The sequence below is a fragment of the Plutella xylostella genome, chromosome 21 (assembly GCF_932276165.1).
Source record: "Plutella xylostella chromosome 21, ilPluXylo3.1, whole genome shotgun sequence".
Lineage (NCBI taxonomy): Eukaryota > Metazoa > Arthropoda > Insecta > Lepidoptera > Plutellidae > Plutella > Plutella xylostella.
Genome location: NC_064001.1, coordinates 7,149,138 through 7,175,230, shown reverse-complemented (window position 1 = coordinate 7,175,230; position 26,093 = coordinate 7,149,138). Strand labels below are relative to the sequence as shown.

At 39.0% G+C, this 26,093-nt stretch overlaps 2 protein-coding genes across 5 annotated transcripts; one reads left to right on the top strand and one right to left on the bottom strand.

Moving 5' to 3' along the window:
- Positions 1 to 20,329, top strand: LOC105398395 (conserved oligomeric Golgi complex subunit 1). Its single transcript, XM_038115892.2, has 13 exons — positions 1 to 278; positions 423 to 587; positions 833 to 981; positions 12,684 to 12,838; positions 13,078 to 13,306; positions 13,529 to 13,661; positions 16,354 to 16,526; positions 16,661 to 16,960; positions 17,113 to 17,347; positions 17,460 to 17,796; positions 17,892 to 18,332; positions 18,818 to 18,985; positions 20,037 to 20,329. Exons 1-13 carry the CDS (start codon positions 142 to 144, stop codon positions 20,193 to 20,195), a joined length of 2,781 nt encoding a protein of 926 aa, XP_037971820.2. The 5' UTR covers positions 1 to 141; the 3' UTR covers positions 20,196 to 20,329.
- Positions 20,330 to 22,096: 1,767 nt separating this feature from the next.
- On the bottom strand, positions 22,097 to 25,176 carry LOC105398396 (pupal cuticle protein Edg-91). Of its 4 annotated transcripts, none has more exons than XM_011570486.3 (4): positions 24,852 to 25,176; positions 24,013 to 24,394; positions 23,494 to 23,565; positions 22,097 to 22,373 (listed from the first exon to the last, which is right to left on the bottom strand). In XM_011570486.3, the coding sequence occupies exons 1-4, from the start codon at positions 24,861 to 24,863 to the stop codon at positions 22,171 to 22,173; spliced, it is 669 nt and encodes a 222-aa protein (XP_011568788.3). In that variant the 5' UTR covers positions 24,864 to 25,176; the 3' UTR covers positions 22,097 to 22,170. The 4 variants fall into 4 exon arrangements, with proteins under 4 accessions (XP_011568788.3, XP_011568789.3, XP_011568790.3 ...); XM_011570487.3 differs by having other exon boundaries at positions 24,022 to 24,394; positions 24,852 to 25,174; XM_011570488.3 differs by lacking the exon at positions 23,494 to 23,565 and having other exon boundaries at positions 24,852 to 25,173.
- Positions 25,177 to 26,093: the final 917 nt, after the last annotated feature.

Below are 26,093 nucleotides of genomic sequence, written 5' to 3'. Positions count from 1 at the left end.
ATGACAACTAAACAGCCAGCAATTTGGCAAAAAAACCATAATAATAATTTGCATTGCATGTTTTGTGTGATATCTTCAAATATCCTATAAACACAAACTTGAAGTATCAAAAATAATATTCCCAGTGTTTTATACTGAAAAATGTCGAAGCCAAACTTGCTGCAGATAGTTCCGGACGAGCTTTTTCAGACGCATTTTATAGCCGATATTGATCATGTTCAGAAGACATTGCAATATGAAATCGAAAGAAAAAGGGAAGAATTGCGAGCCATGGTTGGGTGAGTACCTCTAATTAAAGATGACCAATAAACCACCGAACCCAACAGTAATAATATCGATTGCTACTTCCATGGCTGTAGGCTCATAATATAGGTATTATGATACTTTTGTTAGAACCTAAAGACTTCCTATCATTATTTCAGGGAGAAGTACCGTGACCTAATACAGGCTGCAGACACCATTGAGGAGATGAAGGAAACTACGGCCAGCACCCTCAACCACATCAATGAGATGATATCAGCATGCAGGAACTTACATGACACACATTTGGTGGGGTTCAAAATTGAAAACAAACCTTCAATGCAAAGGTACCAGTAACCAAATTGTTTAAATCACTCTACATTATTATGGTAAGGTATGGCAGGTTTCTGTTGGTAGAGCCTATGAATTTTATATGAATGCTCGTTCTTTATTCATGATGGGAGCTGTCAGGAATCCATGTACTTAAAACATGGCCAATACTGTTCAATCCACAAATAGTTTTATATTATTAAGGTTTATTATGTCATGCTTGAGTTCACAGATTGATTCTTTTGTTACATTAATATTTTAGCTTACATCTAAATGCTGACCCGATGCATGGAATATCAGTGCAAGTGAAATTGTTAATGGAAATACCTGAGAAGATATGGACTTGTATTGAAGCTGAAGACTTTGTGCAAGCCACACAGCTATTCATCATGGCGAGGCATGTCAATACAGGTAACTTTATTTACTACTATTTGTATAATTAATATTGGAGACTGATTACTATTATGTTGGGGTTTAAATTATGAGATAAGATATATTATATACATCAGTGTTTTTCAACCTGTGGGTCGCGACCCCCTGGGGGGTCGCAAAGCTTCTGTAGGGGGGTCGCCAAAGGGCGAAAAAACTGGGAACTTTAGTAAAAAAAACAATAAAGGTAATTAGTATTAATTTATTAAGAAAGACTCTTACTTAAAAAATACTTTTACTTAAAATTTTCTTAAATGCAAAGGCTGTATTTTATTGATTAAATTATCTCATTGTGGATCTGTTTTAGTACAATAGACCACATCCACACAGTAAGGCAGATTACACAGAAGACCGAAGAGTACAATAAGCCTATGTATCTAGCCTTTGTGGAAATGCCTTCAACTCCATCGAGACATGGGCAATTTTGGAAGCGTTGCAGAGATTTCAAATCGACTGGCGCTATATCGAGGAGTTGAGGAGTCTGTACGATGCCGCTGGACATGGCAAATAAATGGCGAGTCACACCTCTCTGCTTCGCTGACGACATGGTTATTATGGCAGAATCTCTGCAGGAACTCAGCTGGATGATGGGAGTGGCCTAAATGCAGCTTCCCAACGTCGTTGGTGTTGGGGTTTCCAACTGATTGATAGTTAGGATGATAATTGATAAGATGATGTTTAAAGAAGAGAAATATTTATTTACCGAAAGACTATGCTAATGATAGATTATAACTAAATGATAATGAGTACGCGTCAACCGTGATTCCGATACAAACGTGAACTAAAGTAAATTATAATAATAAGTAAGTTGACGCGCGAACTGATGATGTTGCAGAAATAATTAGATAGGTATTTACTTAACCATGTACGGTGTTCCGTACATACTCCCGCACTGAATGAGGAAACTAACAGATTTTTGATAAAAACTCAATTAAACGAGAATGATGAGATGATACTAAACTACTAACAAGATGATAAACAATATTCTTAAATGCTACGAATGTATGATGATATCGTTAAAATTAAACCGCGTTTTGTTACGTCCGTTAGCACTTTGCTTTCCACTTGCGCCTGACGGCTCAATTATATTAAATTTCGAATATTGCCCTTCACTCCCGCACTGATTATCACTACCACTGATACACTGCGAGCTCGAGGCTCTATCATGTTCATAACACACATTCACTCTACACTCTGACGTCGCCCCGGCACCTGCCAGGTGCACGGGGGTGCGCGCCGGGGGCGCGGGCGCGGGCGCGGGGGCCCGGGGCGCGAGGCGCGCCGTGTGTCGTCCTCGCCGCCAGCGCCGCCACGCGAAGGCTGCTCCTGCCGCCACGCAACAGCTCACTACCATGTAGATTGATATGTAATGGTGGACGTCGTGGTATGACATCTCGGCTACTGATGATCCTGCTGCTTTTAACTGCTGTATTTGCTCTCCGATGCGTTTCAGGGATGTATTGTCAGCTTCAAAATCGTCCTCTAATTTGTTTACGGGAATGGTCAAATTTATGATATTATTCATAGACGGAATCGTTTTTGTAACCAAGTCTGCTTGAACGTGAATTTTGCTGACGGGCTCTTTGTGTGAATGGACAATGAACTCATCGCCCTTGATGACGCAGCCATGGGACAGCTTGATAATGCCGGCCTTGACGGCACGCTCTACGGTAACTTGATAATCGCACATGAACTTGAAACTACAGCTGTTGCAGCAAAAATACATGTAAGCATTTAGTTCATTCAACTTTTGCCATCTGTTTGTACATCCTTCTCTTTCATAATAACATTGATTAGATTTGCTATCCTTGACACATAAGTTAGAGTCCATTTTCTTCTGATAAATAGGAGTTTTTGGTTCGCACAATCTAACATTGTAGTCATATTCGATGCACTGCTGTAAGTCATTCATTGACATGGGTAGGTAGGTATCTCTATGAATATTCACCGCTAGATGGTCTGCTATGGGAGTTACGCTGATCATGCTTTTTCCGATTTGTTGAGGTATGCTTATCATTTGATATATGAAGTAGTCGTCTCTGCTTACAAGTGGAATGATTATTTCAAATATTAAGTAGTCTTTTGTTACTCGTCCTTTAACTCTTAAAAGGTGATAGATTTTAGGTAATTCTGTTTGAAGATTAGTAATAGGTAGTGTCAATTCCTTTGATAACTGGCTTGATACAGTGCTCAGTTCTTCCCTTAATTGATTAGGTGTTATCAGATGAATATCAAACTTGCCATGGTAGGCATCGGTTACAGTGTCGATCAAACTGTTCTGTATGTTTTTCAAGTTATGTAGGAGATTATTTGCAATTATAGATGATATTGTAAACTCATTAAGGTTCATTTCTCTTTGTAGTCCCTTCTGTAAAGTGTTAGACGTTTGCTCGTATTGTATGAGATGTTGATTAAATGTTTTATATTGTTTCTCCATGGACACTTCTACTCGCTTTAGTAGGTTGTATTCTGCTTCCACAACTGACGTCTGATTTCGCCAAAGTGCTCCAAGGTGATCTTGATTTTCTCTTAATAGCTGAATGTCCTTTCTATATTGCTGAGCGAACTGATCATCTAAGACTCCAAATAGGCTATTGGCGATGGAGCCCACGCCGTTGATGAGTCCTCTCCGCGGCCGTAGTCTCGCCTGGGACACAAACTGCTCTCCAAGCATCATATTATGGTAGTATTCCAATTCAGTGTAGCTGTGATGTAGCTGTAAAATGACTACTTCACACTGTTTGTTTCCTTTCATTGATGAGCAAAGGTTTTCTAAATGATTGATATATTTCTTACATAACATGGTGCTTTGATAATATGGTTCTAGGTTGTAGTATACGATAAGTTTCCAGTTATCTTGAATTAAACGCATACTTGATAATGGGTCGAAATAAATACTTTTATTTGTATCAAATCTTGATATATTGTATAAGTTGCTATTGTTGCAATGCGCACTTGGTACCATCATGGCGAGAAACGTCAGAGCCAGGGTAATGAAGTTTACCGAGCCAACTTTTCTAGTTTTTCTTCTTTCTGATGTTTTGGCTGTCTGTTCCTCGGTCGGGAGTTCGTCTTGCTTGGTAGACGATGCTGTCTCCGATGGATAAGAGGTTGGCAGAAGTGATATTTTACTGATCGGTCTTTTCAGTATACCATTCTTTGTTTTTAAGCTGACGACTCGGACAAATCCATCTGTACCAGGATGAATGTCGATGACTTTACCTAAAGCCCATTTTCCTGCTGGTAGATTGGCGTCATGAATTAATACTATGTCATTCAACTTAAAGTTGGGCTGTGCTTTATGCCATTTGCTTCTAGTTGACAGTTCAGTTAGGTATTCTGACTTCCATCTCTTCCACATGTCCTGGAAGATCTTTTGGCTCAGTTGCCACCTTGTGCGTTGATCTCGCTCTGTTTCAATGATGGTAGCTACCGGTCCACTTGATAAGAAATGCGACGGTGTTAGGTAGTCGAGGTCGTCTGGACTTTCAGTTAGTGTGCAGAGGGGTCGGGTGTTTAGACAGGCTTCTAATTGAGCTGTAATTGTGGATAACTCTTCATACGTCAATTTTTGTTCGCCTATGACTCGTTTCATATGATACTTGAGTCGCTTTACAGCTCCCTCCCATAATCCTCCGGCACTAGGCCATGACGGAGCGTTAAAATGCCACTTGATATCCATCATACTGATCTCTGATTGAAATTCGGGCTGATTGATAATTAGATTAATCATCTCCCTTTCCAGTATATTGTTGCTTCCACAAAAATTACTTCCGCAGTCGCTGTACAGATTTGTTGGGACACCTCGTCTCGCGGAGAAGCGGCGAATTGCGGCTATGGTTGCTGATGACGTCAGATCTGATACGACCTCAAAATGATACGCTTTTGTGACCATGCACACAAATACAGCAACGTATCCTTTGGACGTTTTGATACCTCTTCCCTTGTTAGCCTTTATCTCAATAAATCCCGTATAGTCGACTCCGGTGTGGTAGAAAGGACGGGTTGGGTTAACTCTTGATTCCGGTAGGTTACCCATGATTTGTGTGTGTTTTGATGGACTGTGTCTCCTACAATTGACGCACATGCGTAATCTCTTCTTCACTGATCTATTTCCTCCTATGATCCAATATTCCTTACGTATCCAGGCAAGGGTCAACCGTGGTCCGCCATGAAACGTCATTTTGTGTGTGTGATCAATGATGAGATCCTCTAAATGATGATCATGAGGGATGATAATCGGATATATTGTATCTTGATTGATATTTGCATTTTTGAGTCTGCTGTTAACTCGTAGCAACCCATTTTCGTCTAGAAAAGGGTTTAATGATAATAGTCTACTCCCTTTATCTAGTGGTTTTTTCTGTCTTAATTTACTGATATCTTTTTCGAACACTAACCCTTGAATATGCTTGATAATCATGTGTTTAGCTCTTCGCAACTCTCCGACCGTAAGGAAAGTTTGTTTACCTTTCAAACCAGGCGCCATTCTCATTACCCATGCTAGTACTCGAACTGCTCGTGTCCAATTACTGTTTTGATTCAGAATGGCACTGATTATGTCGCCACTCTGTCTGGGCGTCGCATTGCTGACTGTCGCTGCGCTGACGTTTGATGCTTCGGTAATCTGAGACCTTTTAACCTCTTGCTCGGTAACGAAGACTGTTTGTGTTTTATTAATAGATTTTTCATCAAATGTTTTTAAAAACGACGGTCCTGTCCACCAAAGGGGGTGCTGTATTAATGCTTCGGCTGATATGCCTCGGCTTGCACAGTCTGCTGGATTTTCGGCTGATTTGACGTAATGCCAGCTTTCTGCGGGGATGATTTCTGTGGTTTTTAATACCCGATTGGCGACGAACGCCTTCCATCTTTTAGGATCTCCTTGCAGCCATCCTAATACTGCTGTTGAGTCACACCACGCGAATACTGTAACCTTTAGAGGGAGAAGGCATGCTAATACTCTTTGGGTCAGTAGGGCGAGTAAGTAAGCGCCGCTTAATTCCAATCGTGGTAACGATAAATCTTTTGCCGGTGACGCCAATCGTGACTTTGCTGCTACGAGGACAATTGAGGTCCCTCCGTCTGCTTTTTCATTGCTGATTCTGCAATATATGACGCTCGCATAAGCCTTTGTCGACGCATCACAGAATCCATGTAGTTGGATTTCTTTGGACTGATTTGTCCCTAGCCATCGGGGGATACGTGTATTGTTTATGTATTCTATATCCTTTTTGATATCGATGAACTCCTTCTCAATTTCTTGCGGTAACTTATCGTCCCAATTTAGCTTTTCTAACAGACACGTCTTTTGAAATAATAGTTTTAATTTAGTTGATACGGGGGTTGTATACCCTTGTGGGTCAAATAATTTCGATATGCTGGATAGTAATTGACGTTTGGTTGATTTAGTTTTTGTCTGCTCGATGTTGAACTTGAATCCAAAATTATCAGTGGCGGGAAACCACCGTAATCCCAATGTTTTGGTAGACTCTTGATGTTTAAAGTCGAAAATCTGTTGCTGATTACCGACTGTCGACATTCCTTCCAGGAGCTCTGGTTTGTTTGATGACCACTTCCTTAAATTCATACCGGCTGATTTTAACATTGATATGACCTCTGATTGCAATTTTCTAGCTGATTCAATGCTATCGCTTCCACTTAAGTAATCGTCCATATAGAAGCATTCCATGACGTCCTTTACAGCATCCGTGGAATAATTCGACGACTCCTCGTTTGCTAAATGTTGTAGCGTCATCATTGCTATGAACGGGCTGCTACAGCAGCCATATGTCACTGTTCCTAGTTGGTACTCCTGTAGCTGCTGGTTCGGTGAATCTCGCCAGATGATCATTTGATACTGTTGATCATCAGGATGAACTAATATCTGCCTGTACATCTTCTCGATGTCTGCTGTAAATGCAAATTGATGTATTCGCCATTTCAGAATCAGGTCAAATAAATCCTTTTGTAGATTAGGACCGGTATACATGACGTCATTTAAGCTGTTTCCTGATGAAGAACGTGATGATCCGTTGAAAACTACCCGTAAAGAAGTCGTGGTGGATTCAGCTCGTTTTACACAGTGATGAGGAAAGAAGAATCTTGATGACTGCATGCTTGATGACTCTGCTGATACGAGATGCATGTGGCCTAATTCTTCGTATTCCCTTAGAAAGGCTTGATAATCTCGCGCTAATTCCGGTTGCTGGTGGAACTTGCGTTCTAGCTGTCTAAATTGAGCTACAGCTTTGCTTCTGGAGTCTCCTAATAATTCATTTGCGTCACTTTTTAGTGGTAGTCGGACCACGTATCTGCCGTCTTCTCGTCGAGTGGTAGTCTCTTTGTAGAACTGTACGCAGTCGTAGTCCTCCTTGCTCATGCTTGACTCTTCACCAATATCCTCTGTTGTCCAAAATCTCTTGATCTCATCCAGATTGTTGATAACGACGTTACAATGGTATGATTTTACACGTCCACACAAAATCCATCCTAAGCGAGTTTGTTGGGCGATGGGAAGTGATTGGTTTTCCCTGATAATGCCGTTCATGATAATTGACGAATATACGTCAGCGCCTAGGAGTAGGTCTACCGGACGACTGATATTGAAGTCTGGGTCTGATAGTTGTATATTTTCCAGGAATGACCAAGATGGTTTCGGGAAGGACTGATTCGGTAGTTTATTAATGAGGCTTCTCATAATAAAAACATCTGTAGTGAATTGATAATCACCATGATTCGACAGACATGTTATATTAATCATTCCTTTGCATGCGTTTTCCTTAACACCGACGCCGAAGATGACTCCATTACAGCGCTGGCGGTTTATTCCCAACTGTTGTGCCGCGTTTTCAGTAATGAGGGATGTCTGCGACCCTTGATCTATTAGGGCGCGCATCTGCTGATAAGATCCATTTGCCGCTTGAACCTTGATAAGGGCTGTAGCCAGCAGGACCTCGACCACGTCTCGCTCATTATTCATAGCTACGTTGCTTGATTGATTTCTGTTATTTTGCTCTGACCTACTAAATGCCTCGTGCAACCACGTATTATGAAATCCGCCACACTGGCGACAACGCGATTCTGATACGCAAGCATTTCCATGGTGGTCATATAAACAATTTACACAATAGTTGAATTTTTGCACTACATTCAATTTTTCCTTGCTTTGCAGTTTTAAAAATTGGTTGCATTGAATTAATAAATGTTTTTTATTGCATAGTTTGCATCCTGTTCTATTTTCGAAATTGCTGTTTTTGTTTGAATTTAATGGTTTTTTACTGCTGCTGAATGATTTGTAAAAGTTATTATTTTTGGAATTTTTTGGCACTTCATGTTGTTGAGATGATTTTGGTGTCTCTAACTTACGCCTTGATGATTCCAATGATGTAAATTTATTTTCCAAAAACTGTAGGAACTCTTTCAGTGATGGTATGGCTCGCGGATCTGATACTGATTCCACGTAATCCTGTAGCGTCTCGGCGTCCAGTTTCTGGGAAACAATGTGGACTATCAGCGGGTCCCAGGTCGATGTATCGATACCTAGGTTATTGATAGCATACAGACTCTCCTTGGTAGTGTCATGAATTTTCTTAATTTGAGTTGCTGACTGCTGCTGCACGCATGATAAATTCATAAGTGTACTTGCGTGATTGGAGAAGATTAATTTGATATTGTGATACCTATGGGTTAATATGTCCCAACAGGTGTCATAATTGGCTGCACTGATATTAAGATGCTGGACCAACTTTTCTGCTTCACCTCTGAGTTTGCTTTTAAGAAATTGCATTTTCTGTGCATCTGATAACGACCTATTGTTATGAATCGCCTCGACGAACAAATCCTTAAAAGATATCCAGCTCCGATAATCACCACTGAAGAACGGAATGTCCATTTGCGGTGTTGATTTATCTCTGTGAGAGACGGACCACATTTTTGTATTAAGGGCCTTTTTGATTGTTTGATACCTATGCTCATACTTTATAAATGACTCTTCATATTCAGCATTTCTTTCTAGCGATTCGCTATCGATCTCCCAATGTAAAGAATCGATAGTCGACCATCTAGCTTGTAAGTTTTTGAGTATATCGTCAAACTCCCATTTTTCCGAGATTGCGTCAAGATTAATAGTTGATAAAGTGTGGGCGAAAGCCTTAAAGTTACTACGCTGTTTACGAAGTAAATACTCCAGGTTCCCGGATGTCGATTGCTGATTCGACGGGGTCTTCGGTATGGCACCCATTTCAGTTGATACAGGTACTTGGGGCCATTGAAACTTAGGTTTTTGTAGGGGGGATGATGGTTTAGTATAATTAGCTCTGATAAAAGACTGAATATACTCCTTGACATCGTTATACATCTTCTCCGCGTTATTTAAATAATCTTGCGCAAAATACTCGTGCTCACTTATTTCATATTGCCTTAACTTCTGATCATTGTTTTGAAACTCTATCCAGTATTTTTCTAAAGTTTCTAACCGTCTCTGACACGAATCAAGAGACTTACGATCTATCGTGTCTTTCTTAAAATTTCTCAGTTGATTTTTAATAGCCTCTAAAATCTGAACTTGATTTTCGAAAAGTGCCTCTACCTGCTCCATGATGCTCGGAGTTGATAGTGAATAAGATAATGGAAAGATCTTACTTTGATCTGCTGCTGCTGCGGTGGTAGGGTCACTCGGCTGCTGCTGCCGTTAATCGTTGATACTTGCTCTACGCTTTGCTGACAAGCGTGAAGCGCTGCTGTTCGCTCCTGCTCGCGGCTGATATGCCAGGAGATGCCCGACTGATATGCCAGGAGGTGCCCGACTGATACGCCAGGAGGTGCCCGACTGATATGCCAGGAGGTGCCCGACTGATATGCCAGGAGATGCTCGACTGATGTACCCGGAGATGCCCGGCTGCTATGCCAGGCGGGGTCCGACTGATATGCCAGACCACTGTTAATTCACCAGGAACTCACTGTAGCTGTTATGCTACTCCAGTCACTACTTTAGCTGATTTGCTACACTGATAAGTACGGAGAGTGGATGCTTTCCACTGCGGTTACCGGACCACTTTTACGACACAGTCACAGTTTTTTAATGATTATCTGTTTAACACTCGCGAAGTGATCCCGCCAATTCCGGAGGCTCGAAGGACCATAAGATGTTGGGGTTTCCAACTGATTGATAGTTAGGATGATAATTGATAAGATGATGTTTAAAGAAGAGAAATATTTATTTACCGAAAGACTATGCTAATGATAGATTATAACTAAATGATAATGAGTACGCGTCAACCGTGATTCCGATACAAACGTGAACTAAAGTAAATTATAATAATAAGTAAGTTGACGCGCGAACTGATGATGTTGCAGAAATAATTAGATAGGTATTTACTTAACCATGTACGGTGTTCCGTACAGTTGGTGAGGCAACAATCGAAGTTGTGCAAGAATATGTCTACCTCGGGCAGACTATTCGGCTAGGCAGAAGCAACTTCGACAAGGAGGCTGCAAGGCGCATCCAACTGGGTTGGCCTGCATTCGGAAAACTTCGTCTGCACATATTCTCCTTGGCCATCCCTCAGAGCCTGAAGACTAAATATTTCAACCAGTGCGTCCTGGCAGTAACGACGTATGGTGAAGAGACGTGGGCATTGACGGTAGGACTACTCCACCGATTTAAAGTCGCTCAGCGTGCTATGGAGAGAGCTATGCTTGGGGTTTCTCTGATAAATCGTATCAGAAATGAGGTTTTCCGTCAGTCAGAGGATTAAGATTACTGACATAGCTGTCAAAATATGAAAGCTGAAGTGGTAGTGTGCTGGGCATATCTGCTGAAGAACCGATAACCATTGGGGTAAACGAGTTCTCGAGTAGAGACCACGAATAGGCAAAATGTAGCGTGGGAGGCCTTCCTGCCTGGTTCAAAGACGACGACCACAAGTATTTATTTTTTTGTAAAGCCAGGTATTGAGTCTTTTTATTTTATTTATTTTCAATTCACCCTTGAAAACTTTTATTCAAGATATTTAAATGCTCAAAAAAGTCAAAAAGAAAAAGCTAATTTCGAAAAAGAAATTCCGGGTCGCAATAGCATTAGTCGTACGTACCTATGTACATGGCCACACGTATCCGATGTGTGTGTTTGTATAATAATGTGATATCTATGTTAAATCCGATAAGTATGTACTACTTCGAATCCTAATCATTGTTGTTGCAGTCCTATGGCACCCCAGAGGTGCAGAGGGTCTCCACTAACGTCCGCCACTTCCGCCTATCTTCGGCTGTACTTTTGGCCTCACTCCAGCTTAGTCCAGCGGCTCGCAGCTCGTTTTCGACGCTTCGGCGCCATGTTTGGACAGGGCGTCCCCGGGAGCGCTTGCCATTTGGTGGCCTCCAGTCAAAGGCTATAGTTGCGGCATTCGTAGTTCCTCTCCGTACAGTGTGCCCAATCCATCTCCACTTTCGCTTCGCAATTTCCTTGCCGATGGGAGATTGTCGGCACAGCTTCCACAGATCTTCGTTACGTATTGTCTTCGGCCAGAAAACGCGTAGGATCGACCTGAGGGACTTATTGACGAACACTTGCAGTTTGTTCGTCAGCCCTTTCGTCACTCTCCACGTTTCGCAACCAAAGAGCAATACGGACTTCACGATGGAGTCGAAGAGGGAGATTTTTATCCGCCTTGTGAGCACATTCGAGTCCCAGACAGGTTTGAGCTGGGCAAACGCAGCCTTCGCCTTCTTGATCCTGCTCTCTATATCCTCATCTGCTCCTCCCTGACGGGTGACCGTGCTTCCGAGGTAAGTAAATGCATCGACCGAGTCCAAGCGTTGGTCATCGAGTGTTAAGGCGTCCGAGGTTTTAGCCTTGATACGCATATCGACTGTTTTGCGTCGGTTTATTCGCAGACCCATTACTCTGGCTTCCTCCTGCAGGTGTGCGAGTTTCTCTTGTAATAGGTCGAGAGTTGGCGAAATCAGCACGATGTCGTCTGCGTAGTCTAGGTCCTCTAGGACACCTGAAGCCCAGCTTATACCTCTCGGGATAGCAACCACGTTCCTCATCACATCGTCAAGGAGAATAACAAATAGGAGCGGTGACAGGAGACATCCCTGCTTGACGCCAGCTGAAATGCGTATTGGGGCCCCAAGCTCTTTTTCGTGTACGACCCTACATGTACTTCCCTCGTATAGCGAGCGTATCCCTTGGATGATGCAGGCTGGTATGCCTCTGCGTTGTAGACTTGACCACAACGCGGTCCACTTCACGGTGTCGAAGGCTTTTTCGAAGTCTACAAAGGCCAGAAATAGCTCCGACTGCCATTCGACACATTGCTCAATATCAATCCTAATCATGGAGACCATAAATACGTCGTATGGAATGAATATTGGGAATACTGTAACATCCACATACATACATGATAAAAAACCGAAAGGGTCAAGGGGTCGCGAAATATTTTTTTATACCAGGGGGGTCGCGTCATGAAAAAGGTTGAAAAACACACATACATATATTATATATATTATAATACCATAAGTTACAATGACTAATTAAGAGTCTTGATTGGGTTGGGTTGAAGGACACAAAAAAATGGTTTTAGAACTATTTTATTGTTATATAAAATATTAAAAGTCACATAGATGAATGTTACCTAAGTATATAAAATTTAATTTACAATTAAATTTAAAATTTTTAGGCTTACAACTTCAAATTGGTGGCAAAAATATAAAACCTGGGCTTCAGTCAGTGCAGCGGTTAGTGCAGCAACAATGGAGCTCCATCTCAAATTTCAATCAAACAATCATAGATCTGTGCAAGCAGAAACTGCAAGATGTGAATATTAGTGTGGAGGTATGTTATCTACATGGTTTTACCAACTTTTAACTAAATATATTAGCTTATTATTGCCAAGAGGACTACACTTGCTAGATGCAATGCAAAGATTCAGAGAGCTGTCTTATAGTTGCCATGTAATGTGCTCCAATACTTTATATTTACTCAAGCAACAGTAAGCCATATTCAACTATCAGCATGAAAATGTTTTCCTATAAATTGTAATATATTCAAAATATGAAACTTATATTATCCAGGTAGCGTGCTCATGCCTGGTGAGCCTGTACCTACTCGACTGTCAGAGCATGTCGGAACTCCTCGAGACCCTCATAGCATTGACAAGTACCTCCAGCCTGAAGTCCACACTGAGCTTCGACCTCACCAAGTTGATCAAAGGAGATATCAAAGCTGAAATCAAGGAGAAGATTGTGAATGCCGTCAAGATTGTTATGAAGACTGTTGTACTGGTTTACGCGTGTTTTGTTGGTGAGTTAATTCCATCCATACTGCTATTTAAAAATGTTTTTGTGAATATTCAGCACCATTTAAAATAAAATGAACTGAAATTTCAATGTCCATTAAAATATTTAAGTATTTTGTAGTGGTACAATGTATTATGTTCCCTTAAAATTTTGCCGGTCTTTGTGTCCTTGCTGGCAATTGAATGTTTTCCTCACTGTAAAATGTATTAGTTAATGATTTTTCCAGATAACAATGGTGGTGAGGTATTGACCAACTTGCAGAAATTATACAAGAAAGATTCTCAGCCATTGATAGAACTGGTACAGTTCAGCAATCCTGGAGATTTGAAACTTTTGCCACCAGTTATTGTTAATTACCGGTGAGTACATAGTTCTCTCTAGAATTAACAATGGGATTGATCTTTTTATTGTTGCTCTGTGTTACCATTTCTTGTAGTGATGTTGGTCAGCAACATCTTTCTATTTCCAGGGTACACTACATAATTCCGAATTACTTTTTTACGAATATGAAAATAACGATTTTTTAAATTTCGAATTTCATAGTTCCGAATAATTCACAATCCCGAATTTTAAGTTTCCGAATAACGAAAATCACGAATAGTTTATGAACGAAATTTCAAACAACACATTTATTAAAATGACGAAAGTCAATTTTCCGAATATTATTATTTCGATGTTTCAAAAGTACGATTTTTATTATATCGAATTATTTAAATTACGAATCCCGAAGTTTTAATATTCCGAAAATACAAATTCCCGAATGTTTCTTAGTTAACAAGAAATGGTTATCTATTATGAATAATGCAGCATAATGCGTATAAAAACAATATTTTTTAAGCTATATTATGTGAAACGCTCCGCTCCGCTTCGCTGCGCTCCGCTTTGTTTTTCGATATCAATGTGCACCTAACACTTTTGTACTGACTGGTAGAGAATGCTCTTAGCATTAAGTCCACCTCATTGTACAACTACTTTTGTAAATTGTGCAATAAAAGCATAAATAAATAAATAAATAAATAACACGCTCCTCCTCGCTTTGCTCGTCGTCGCACCTATCTTTAGTAGAGATGCCATGAATATTCGGCAAGTATTCGGTATTCGGCCTATTCGGCCAGTTTTTTCAGTATTCGGTATTCGGCCGAATAGTAAGTAGTATTCGGCCGAATACCGAATACTTAAAAAAGTAGAAAATATCTTACAAAAGGGAATAAAAAAACAATACGATTAACGTAACATTTCACTATCAAACAATCATTAATTACGAAAACCTGAATACAACATCAGTATTTTTTATATTTAAAATTAATTAAAGGCAAATTGTGATGAATAAAGACAAGTTTATCGGCATTTGTTCGTGAGAGACGGTGGCACTTTTCTTCATAAAATATACGATACCTGCTACTGAGACACAGGTATTTTTTAACATAATATATAAGGTTCTGCTACTGATTAGAGTTGGTTTACCACCAGTTGTACGGATCTGCCGTAAGATAAAAAGGAGAGTATACCTTCGCGATTCTAGCGAAATAGGTATTTAGGAAAACATTTTCTATCGCTTGTACTCTCATGCCCCGGGCACGGGTGCGATAGAGATGCACTGCAGCTAGCGACTGATAATAGGTACTTTTCTTGATGAAATTCTGGTTTCCGGAGAAAACTTTTTACACTAATTAAATATCAACCAATCTCTTTGATTTTGATGTCAATCGCTTCAGCATAATATAAATTAGGTTTATAGCTTTTGCTTTAAAAGAAATATATATATATATATATATATATATTGTTATTGTCCAACAAACGGTTTGATTCAACAAAGTTTTTATCACAAAAATTACGTTATTTGAGGTGCCTATAAGTTTGAATCTATAGAAAATTTAGAAAAAAGAAAAAGCTATAAACCTAGTTATTCCTTGTCTCAACAACATACAAAAAAATCATGGAGATTGGATAATATTTAGTAGTAGTAAAACGTTTTCTCTTTTTGTATGGACGAGCAAGTGGTATACGATGGTCTTAAGAAGAACATTCTTTAAATAAAATTTCAAGTTATTGAAATACTAGATCACCTGCCGAATATTCGGTGGCCGAATATTCGGTATTCGGCTGAGAGCGCCGGCCGAATATTCGGTATTCGGTATTCGGCCAAATCACTATTCGTGGCAACACTAATCTTTAGGTTTAAGTCCTAAGGTTTTTAAGTTAAAACACCATAAAAATCCTAGCAATTGTTTTGCTCTATATTTGAAACGCTCCGCTCCGCTTCGCTGCGCTCCGCTTTGTTTTTCGATATCTATGTGCACCTAACACGCTCCTCCTCGCTTTGCTCGTCGTCGCACCTATCTTTAGGTTTAGGTCCTAAGGTTTTTAAGTTTAAACACCATAAAAATCCTAACAATTGTTTTGCTCTATATTTGAAACGCTCCGCTCCGCTACGCTGCGCTCCGCTCCGCTTCGCTGCGCTCCGCTCCGCTTCGCTGCGCTCCGCTTTGTTTTTCGATATCTATGTGCACCTAACACGCTCCTCCTCGCTTTGCTCGTCGTCGCACCTATCTTTTGGTTTTGGTTCTAAAGTTTTAAAGACGTTTATGTTTTTTTGTCAAAATCACGAATTATCATATTTCCGATCGGGATTTGACTTTTTCGTGATTATAATAAATCGGTATTTTATTTTTCGTATATTTAAGTAATCGTATTTTTTAACATTCGTATATTTAACAATCGTAATAACAATATTCGTGATTATAATATTCGAAATTATAATTTTCGTGATTATTATAATTCGGTATTTTAAAAAATCGGTATTGCAATATTTTGTAAATTACATATTCGGGGTTATCAAATTCGGAAAAAAGTTTTTCAGAATATTTGGGTGTTCCCCTATTTCCAAGATATATCTTGCATATACATAATATAATAAACAACTTGTGTCGTTTTCTATGAAATGTCCAGTTAGTTTAAATCAGGGATCAGTGAATGAATGTAAAGAGATATAAAATGATCAATACATAGCAAAGGAGATGTTGGTAGTAACAAATATGCTTCAATTTGCAGATTATCATCTAATAAGGAGATACAGCCATTGGACAAGGAAGTCATAACTCAATTTGTGCAGAAATGGAGCGAGTGGATACAATCGTACATGAACGAAAATGTGAAGAATCTTCTGCAAAACGTCACCAGAGTCAGAGTGCTGCATGAGATTAGGGAAGCTGCGTTTAAAGTTGGTATGTGGCTGTATTCTCTTTTTAGGGATCTACTGGATGTAACTAAGGCAAAGACATTTATCTTTCCCCATAATCTATTACAATATGAAACCCCCCTTGACAACTTATGTAAATCACCAATCTATTTATTACAGATACACCCGAAAACTGGTCAGTGATTTGCTCATCACTGGGGATCCCTGAAGTTCACGTATGGTGCCACTATTTCCAACCTCTCCTGACCAATCGCGTCAAAGATATCATAGACAACAGATGGGACAAACTCTATGACTCGTTCAAGACACAAATGTTGGTGGACCTGACCAGCGTATCGGCGGATAATGAGGTTGAAAAAGAAGCTGATATCAACTGGTTTGTGTGGAAAGACCTCATTGGGGATACTGTGATTGAGACTAGAGGGGATGTGGTGAAAGTCATGAACTCTCTTATGAAAGGTAAACATTTGACTGGTGTTCCCCAAGGCTCTCACTTAGGCCCACTTCTCTTTAGTATATTTATGAATGAAGTCGCTAAAATATAAGACTTAAATATTAGTTTAGTGGTACAAGATGATTCATTCATGTTTTTAATGTATTTGTTTTTATAGGTATGTGGCTTCAAGACCGAGGCTACACGAAATCGCTCGAGAAACTTTGTCTGTCGCTTGATACTGAACTACAAAAGTTGCTCGAAGACCTAAAGGTGTATTTACACAATGATAAGAGAACAAGTACAGACAAGTTATTCTCGTACGAAGACGACGGAGAAGTGGAACAAGTCTACAGTGATAAAACGGTGGTGCAAGATTATCTTAGACAAGTGTCGGATAAAATTGTTCATAGGTGAGATCGATATAAGTGTTTCTAGTGTTTCTACATATTATAGCAAAATCTTCGCATACACAAACCTTGGATAAGTCATTGTGGGTTTTGTCTAATTTCATATTTTTTTCAGCATTCTTCAATACATAAAGGCGTGCTTCGACGAATCAACACTCCAATCCGAATTACAACAGAAAACAACTGCAATCTACACGGCGCGGTTCACACAAGCCATTCCCAACCTTGTGCCTCATTTACATAAGTGCTATATTACAACCGATAGCCAATCCTATTCAAGTATCGACAATGATTCGATAAAGCGATGGAATGACATGTGTGCCAAGTTAAAGGAATGTTGTCTCTATTGCTGGGGTAACTGGGTCGATATTGCAATGAAGAGGGTCACTGATTTGACAAAAGGATTGCCTCAAGAGTTTACATTGGAGGCTAACATCGATTATTTGATGATGGTAAGTTAAAAATTTACTAGGTAAATTAAGTTTATGATTTTGACTTTGCGCCAATTTGGAATTTCTGTTTAATACTTCTTGGTTATTTTTTCCAGCAATGGGATGTCATCAAGATCGAAGAGAAAGACGACGAAGGCAACGCCATAGAAACATCAATAAAAGTGCCTTCAGGACCCTCCCTTAAACTACAAGAATACCTATACGCCACCAGTCGTATACTAGACGAAATAGTACCGCACACGCTACCCACAGAAATACACGCAAGCTTCGTAGACAAAGTAGCCGACATCACTTTCGAACACTACAATAAAGTCATAAGAAAGAGCGAGAAGGATATAAATCAGCGTTGCGCGCTTCAATTGTTAATGGATGTGAGACATCTGACGTTTTTGCTAGTGCCAAGAGAGAATAAACAATGTATGGAGTTTTCTCATGAGATATGCGAGTATTTGAGACAGAAAATCGATCCGTTTGACTATGACGTGTTCTATCCGTACATTCAGACCAATTTGAAGAGATCGGTGCAAAGAGTTCAGGTGAGATAAAACCAAAATATCTTTTCACATAGAAAAGTAGCATACTGAATTTATTAATTCACCGAAAAGTAGTCGGAAGTCAAGTATTGTAAGGTGGAATTTGCTGAAGTTGTCGAAAAAGAGCAGTCCCCGCTGCACGGGTATGTGGACTCTCCTTTTTTTCCACAGACTCTGTTGTCGACGTAGATAGACATCACTATATCGCGATTTGCTTTAAATATGGCGCTGTAATTAGCGGTACGCTCACTAAACGACGTCGATAACGGACCCATGTTGGAACCAGCTGAGTCACTTCCTCTCAACTTACAAGAATCTTAGATTAATGTATGTAAGGAAATTTTAAAGAGAAGTATGAAAGAGAGTTAATATTATTGTAACTACTTGGGTTTTTGTGTACCTGATATGTTACAATGTGTCTGTATAAACAAATAAATTACTACCTCTTATATTATACCCTGTATTTAAACCCATCTGTCCTCCCACAGACGCTCCTAGGCAGCCTCATCCTCCAGCACAACCAACTCTCCGGCGTACTCGGCTCAGCGGCGCCCCCTGGCGGCGCGTCACCCGCACTGCTGGCGGGCGCGGGCGCGACGAGGCCTTGGTTCTCGCTGCTGCCGGTCGCGGCGCCACTGGCTGTTAGGGCTGAACAGGTGGGTTTGTAGTGATATAGGTAGTTCTTTTTAACATAGAGGTAAGTCAAGCGATACGCAAGGCAAGTGGTGACAAGCTACGTCAAATGAGGTTACCATACTCGAACAACCTAGGCGAGTGGCACCGAGCGATGGCAAGACGCGCGCGTCGCCTTTTTTCAATTAATTTGAATAATTTTAATTAAACTGAATTTTGTTTTTTTACTATTATCTGCGATCACGCCCATCAAATTTTTATTTCAGGTTAACAAAATATAAAGATAAGATTGTGTTATTTATAATTAGTAATTTACGTTACATCGTTATCTGTCTTCTGTCTATATTTTCAAAGACATTTATGATACTAAGCCCCTGTTCCACAATGTCTGGTTAGTCGCTACCTGTCGGATAAAATACATGCTGTCACTGTCTAAAAAATAATAACAGAAAGTGACAGTATGTATTTTATCCGTCAGGTAGCCACTAACCAGACATTGTGGAACAGACCCTAAATATTAGACGTAATTTGTCGTACAGTTAATAATTTATATTTTTTACCACAGCCACAACATGCCTTCCTACTCTCAAAGAGGGGTAATGGTTCTATGTGAAAATGTGCTAATTTTTTTTTTATCATAATATATGTACTTCTAATACAGGGTTTAGACTATCAATAAAAAATAGCAAAAGGCTACTTGTGCCAGGTAGGAATGGCAAAAATATGGAAGATTTTCAGTGAGTTTATTGCCAGTCTAAACCTCTCTGTAGTTGGTACTAAATATAACTCGCGAATACCCATTAATTTTATAAGTAATAATAATTACGGCATGGAATTAAGAGTTAAAATAACTTTAATCGTTATAATGTGTTTGGTACTAATGTCTCCGGTATAAACCCTGTTTTTAACATATAAGCATTCAGCATGCCTTGATGCAAGCATGCAAGTACCTTATAATTTGAATTTGAATGCCTACTTTTGAAATCGCAACTTACTGACCCGAACCTTATAAATAATACAACCATATCTTCATAAATGGAATTTAAACAATAGAACATTAATTTTGTTTTCCAGCAAAAGAAGAAACCGCAAGTGTCAGCCAGTCCTAACAAGGCGGCGAAGTCGGAAATTTCCGATTTGATGTCGAACTCCTTGCCCATAAACTTGGCGGCAGCGCGGTCCGGCGCCGCCTCTTTCTTCTCTATGACCAGCGACTGGTTCAGCGGATCTTAGAACAATAACAGCTGCACGCACCGAGTGTCCCAATCACGATTATTGTCGGATCTAAGCGATAGTTAATTCGATAGCAATTTGTATGACATCTTGATCAGCGCACCTGTCAGTAACGTTAGAAACTAATAAAACGCATACAAACTCCAGTGAACCGCCTATCGAATTAATATCGACTAGAGTCGGCAATACGGCCCCAACTAACATAGTAGCGTTAAAAAAACTCTCATATAACTTGTATAATGGTTCCATTCGAAAATTAAAGTGTTAAGACATAGCTGTATAAGAGTGTAGGAGAGTGCTCTAACTCACTTATAACCACGAAAGAGGCCCACGATTTTGAGAGTAAAGGCTTTAGAAAGTCTGTAAAACGGTGTCATTGAAGTGTTTAAGTTATAGAAAGCCTGTAGTACGGTGTCATTGAAGTGCTAAAGTTGCTATTGAAGAGCGTTTAATCACTCTCAGCTAGAACTTTTACCGGTATAGTTGTGGTTGTAGAATGGTTATTTGACTCCCTGACTCTTATTTGTTAGTTAAAAAAGGGTTAAGTGAGTATGTTACCGTTTTTCGAATACACTTTTACCATACAAGATGTATGTCTTTGAAAATAATAGTGTCAACAGCAATCATACGCTCCAGTATTAGAGTGACAGTATTGATTAATACTAAATAACAGTAAATATAATATATTAACTATACTTAACATGTTTTGTGAATTGAAAATAATATGCCATTGTAATTTTACTGTAATGTATACCATATTTTCCACCTCAATTTTAATGCGCTCCGAATTTATTAAGGATTTCAAATGAAACATAAGTAAATATAAAATAGACGACTCAATTTTGTATTTTTTTGTATCCTTACTGTATGTCCATTAGTTTCATAAATCGATTGGCATGACTGGAATGACAAAATTCACATAAATAAGTAAGTATTTTAAAGCAAAATATTGTTTATCCCTGCAATTTATAGGTTAGGTCGCCAATGCAAATGGCGAACTTACATTTAAGACATATAGACTCACCTAAGTCATCTATTACACTTTTTGAAATAGAACACCCTTAGCCAAGGGTATTATGCAGTCTTAGTCAATCCGCACTGTCTTGCTTAACACCGTTACTTTTACAGTCTACTTGCCAAACGCAATAAGCGTAAGTTAAGTTAACCTTAAAGATTAAAACTGCATTGTTGAGTTTTCCAACACTGTAAGAATCTTGTCTTACTGAACTCTTAACAAAATCTCTTTTATAACCAATTACTGCAGCCTAAAGTCAATATGACACCTAAAGATTTATATGAGTATTAAAGGAAACCACTTAACAACCATAAGTGTTAACAAGTGTCAGTGAGCACTCTTGTATAGCTTAAGGTTCTAGAAACAGTTTAAACCTATAACATCTTAATTATAATTGCTTTGACTAATACCATTTTAACACTTATTTATTTATTTATTGTTAACACTTAAACCTGCTGTTAACACTAATTTCATTTTTTAACTCATCTTTATCGCTTTATGTTAGAACTGAGATAATTATAACACACTTATACAGGTTAAAGTTATAAAAATAGCTGTAACTGAGGGTAAAATGTTTGTTGGGGCAATATTCTTGATTCGTACACAGAAGAATAAGTATTCCGTATTTAATTATTATTAATTATCGTAAAATTTACTTTTGTTGTCTTGAAGTTATTTATAATTTAAGTTGATATTTTAATTGTATGTTTGTAATATAAATGAAATGTTAATAAATTAAGTTAATACAATTTATCTTGAATGAAGTATTTTCTTTGCATACTTAATTATATGTATAAAATCTCCGCAGAAGGTAGGTCTCGCGACCCACGTCTAATTGGCTTGTTACTGAATCACAAGAAGACAAACGCAACAAAAAACAATTAACTAATTACTTTAAAAATTTTATTCAACAATAACAGTCAGATCATAATTAAATTCGAGCAACAGCAACATTCGAGCCTACGCCTCTTCGGAATCGGCCTTCTTTTCGCCGACTTTTCTGCCGAGTAGCCTGTAGTTGTCGTTGTAGCCATCGCCGTAGCCTCCGAAGTAGTTGCCCTGGGGCTGGTAGCCTCCTGGTCTGCCCTGATTGTACCCTGGTCGGTATCCCGGGTAACCGAAGTTGGCCCCAGTCACACCCGGACGGTAGTTAGGGCGGTATCCTGAAAGGGAGAAAAGATAGTAGAGTCCATCTATAAAGACATGAAAATAATGAGTGCGATTTTGTAAAGTCGTTAGTCATTGTCAGTTACTAACTTGTTCTTAAATACATAGGTAGGTACAGTCCACATAAAGCCATGAAAATAAAGAGTGGGAATTTGTGAAGACTTCAGTCATTGTCAGCTACTAACTTGTTCTTAAATACATAATGTTAAAAATAAAATACTGTTTGATAATCTGCTTATAACAGATTTGTGAGTAAATAAAGGTAACCATCGATTAAATAAATAAATTAAATACCGCCAATAAGTTAGAATCCATTACATTTTCATGACTTTATAGATGGACTAACCTACATACATGTTAGCATGCTTTATAGTGAGACCAAATTATAAGACCCGCCATGGATGATTGTCAGAAGAATGCGATAGTAAAATCGTTCTGCATTGCTGCGCGCTGAAGTGGTTTCTTCCCTCAGTAACTTTATGCCACTGGAGTCGATGAAACTAACTACGAACGAACTCAATATACCTCTCGCTTAGGAAACTATGAGTTATCCCTAACAAGGTAACTTAATAATGGTTGTCGCATACAATATAATATATCTAACCCATAATAGCAGAGCCAAATTAGTGAATTGATGATTGTTTACTGTAGTTAAATTAACTACCCTATGTAGATTTCTGCAGCACCTAAAAGTTATGATTGGTTAAAACTGAAATCCTTATAAATATCTAATGTAAGTAACATGCATGATTATTCTTAATCTTCTCTTATTTTTAAACTTATGGAAAAAATGCGAATTGGCTAATTAGAAGATCAAAACCCATGTACCTACTACATGTCTTAATTAATTAAGTTGTAAGTCTTGTGTGCATACCTAACTGTAAGTACCCGAATAAGTTTTTTACGTGAGAAATTATCATAAAACCTGATAATTATGTTAGTACTCCGGTTTAATTTATTCAGGTTATTGTAATAATGCTAATTTTAGATGTCATTGTTTGGAGGAAGGAAGGTGTAAAACTGTCGTATAATATTGTAATTATTTTGCCGCGTGTGCTAACATGCTAGTTTATGCCGCCAGGTTAGTTTGTGTATTTTGGTTGTATATTTACAAACCTCCGTAACCCGGGTATCCGGCTCCTCCGAAACCCCCTGTATATCCGCCCGGGTAACCGCCTGGGTAAACCCCTATGCATAAAACATCTCCTTTAGTACAATAAGGTATGCCTACTGCTTACCAACTATTTATATTTAAACTGCATTTGTATAATTTTATAATATTCACACAAGTTCTATCGTTACATGAGAAATGAGGGATTATGCTATGTACAGGAATGATGTTATTGATTATTAAGTACTACGTATGCAATTATTATAACTACTATAAGACAGGAAAAGGATCACGTGCTTATCGATTTCAATTTAAATATAAATTAAAATTATTTGAATTTTCTGTATCACAATATTTGGAATGAAAAGTTGTAGTGAAGGATTATTTTCAATAATTTTGACTAAATTATCTTTGGCGCATTAAAAAACATAGTTTAATAATGAAAGGGATGTAAACTCAGTCTCAATGAAAAATTAAAGCGAACCATTTACAGCAAGCATTAATAAAAGTGCGCATGACATTACCATCCTCACCTCCATAGCCGGGGTAACCCCCGCCGACGCCGCCGTAACCCCCTTGGTTGTAACCTTGGTAACCGCCGTACCCTCCTTGGTATCCACCGTAACCTTGGTTCCCGCCGTAGCCGCCTTGGTAACCACCGGGGTAACCGCCTCCGAAACCGCCCTGGTTGTACCCGCCTGGGTACCCTTGGTTGTATCCTCCTTGGTTGTAACCTTGGTTGTAACCCCCTTGGTTGTAGCCCCCTTGGTTGTAGCCCCCTTGGTATCCGGGCCTGAGAAGCCCGTAGCCGCCGCCGGAGCGCCGGTGAGAGGCCAGGTCACTGCTGGTCTCATCGATCCTCTGCGCCGCACTGACTGCCAGTGCGCACGATATAAGGATTAATTTCTAAAACAGAAAATATACTGGTTTGTTTATGTTCATTAATTTTATTTGCACTAACAAAACAGTTGTTGGTATCTTTCTGCTACCGCACCATTAGATACAGTAGCAATAAAAAAATCATAGCAGGGCTTCCGTAACTTGTACGTATCTGACAGATCGGCAGACCTGCTGGATTGATGATTGCTAATGTTCGATGGTGGCACAGTAGCAGCAGGATCTAATCCAGTTATGGGGGAGGTTGAACGTAATGTGTACAAACACACGGTTCCACACGATTGAGCCACACACAAGAGAAATACCCTCTTTTAAAATATAATTAATCACATTCACGTGTTTACAGCCAGTATCACGATTATAATCGCATGTAATAAACTGTTTAATTAATATTCGAATAATTTAACGGGACACTTCACGTAATTTCACTCTCGAATTAACCGGATTATTGTTTTATCATACTCACCAAAGTATTCATTTTACTTTTAATTCTCGCGGTTTATTTAATTCACAACTTCTCCGAGATATGGTAACCAGTTGGTTCTCTTGCGAAACCCGAGTATGGATTGGTGTGGAGATTGTGATCTGCGCGCTTATATTGTTCGGTGTTCAAGATCAGACTATATCCGATGTTGGTACTTGGTTTTTACGCTGTCTTCTTGCTGGTTGCCATGAGTGGTGGCTGGCGGAGCGTGAAGCCTTGGTTTATGAGACCTACCTATGAACTCTTTCGTGTGACGTAGGTTGTAGGTACTGAGGATTTTGGATATGAGACCTTTTTATACACAGGTGTTCTACTTTTAGATAGCAATGTATTAATTCAAAGATAAATTTCTGTGGAAAGTTTTAAAACTATTAGAATGCAAGGTACAGGCAAATAAATCCCATAAGTCCCTCACTATGTTCTTTTTAACACCTGGAACCGTAGGAGTGAAAAAGAACATATTTAAGGACTTATGAGATTTATCTGCAAGTTATATTTGCCTGTACGTTGCATTCTAATAGTTTTAAAACTTTAGTTGCATTTATTGGCATCTATGTGCCATGTTAATTTTTCGAAGGTAGTAAAATCTTTGACCATTTAATTATAACTGAGTCATCACACAGTGGTCAGCAGATCAATTTCATCATAAAAAGTAATTGGGTCAATGTCTCTATTAATTACTGGGTTTTTTTGTCTCAGCATCCAATCCGCCCGCTCCTCATCGTCGTTTGTGGCACAAATGCGTATTCTCATTGTAATTATCTTGGTTACTTAAATTTTTGTCAATGTTCTATCGGTTTTCTTTGCGGAATAGACGCATTGTCTATTCTCATCCAATCACATGTAGGTATTCTAGATACAAGTAAGTAAGTACTACCGGCACTTATACTTTCTACGGAAAGGTATAATTAAGATTACAAACGTTGCGACTTCTTACCTGTGACACTTTATCGTAATCCTATTGTAGTGTTACATATTTGAGTCATTATGTCTGATTATATTGAGCATTTAAAAAACGCGGTAGTTTGTTTATAGCTACGTATAGATAATCAATTTGTCTACGTAATTGTACTTATTGAACCGTCAAAAGACGTATGATTATTTAATTACCATCGTTACTGATTAAGTAATTAACAATTTAGTCCCACCTATCTCTATTTACTTATTATACTCTATTCTTTTCCCGAGAGGAGTCGTTTCGTGGGACGCCCTCTTGGTCGCTGG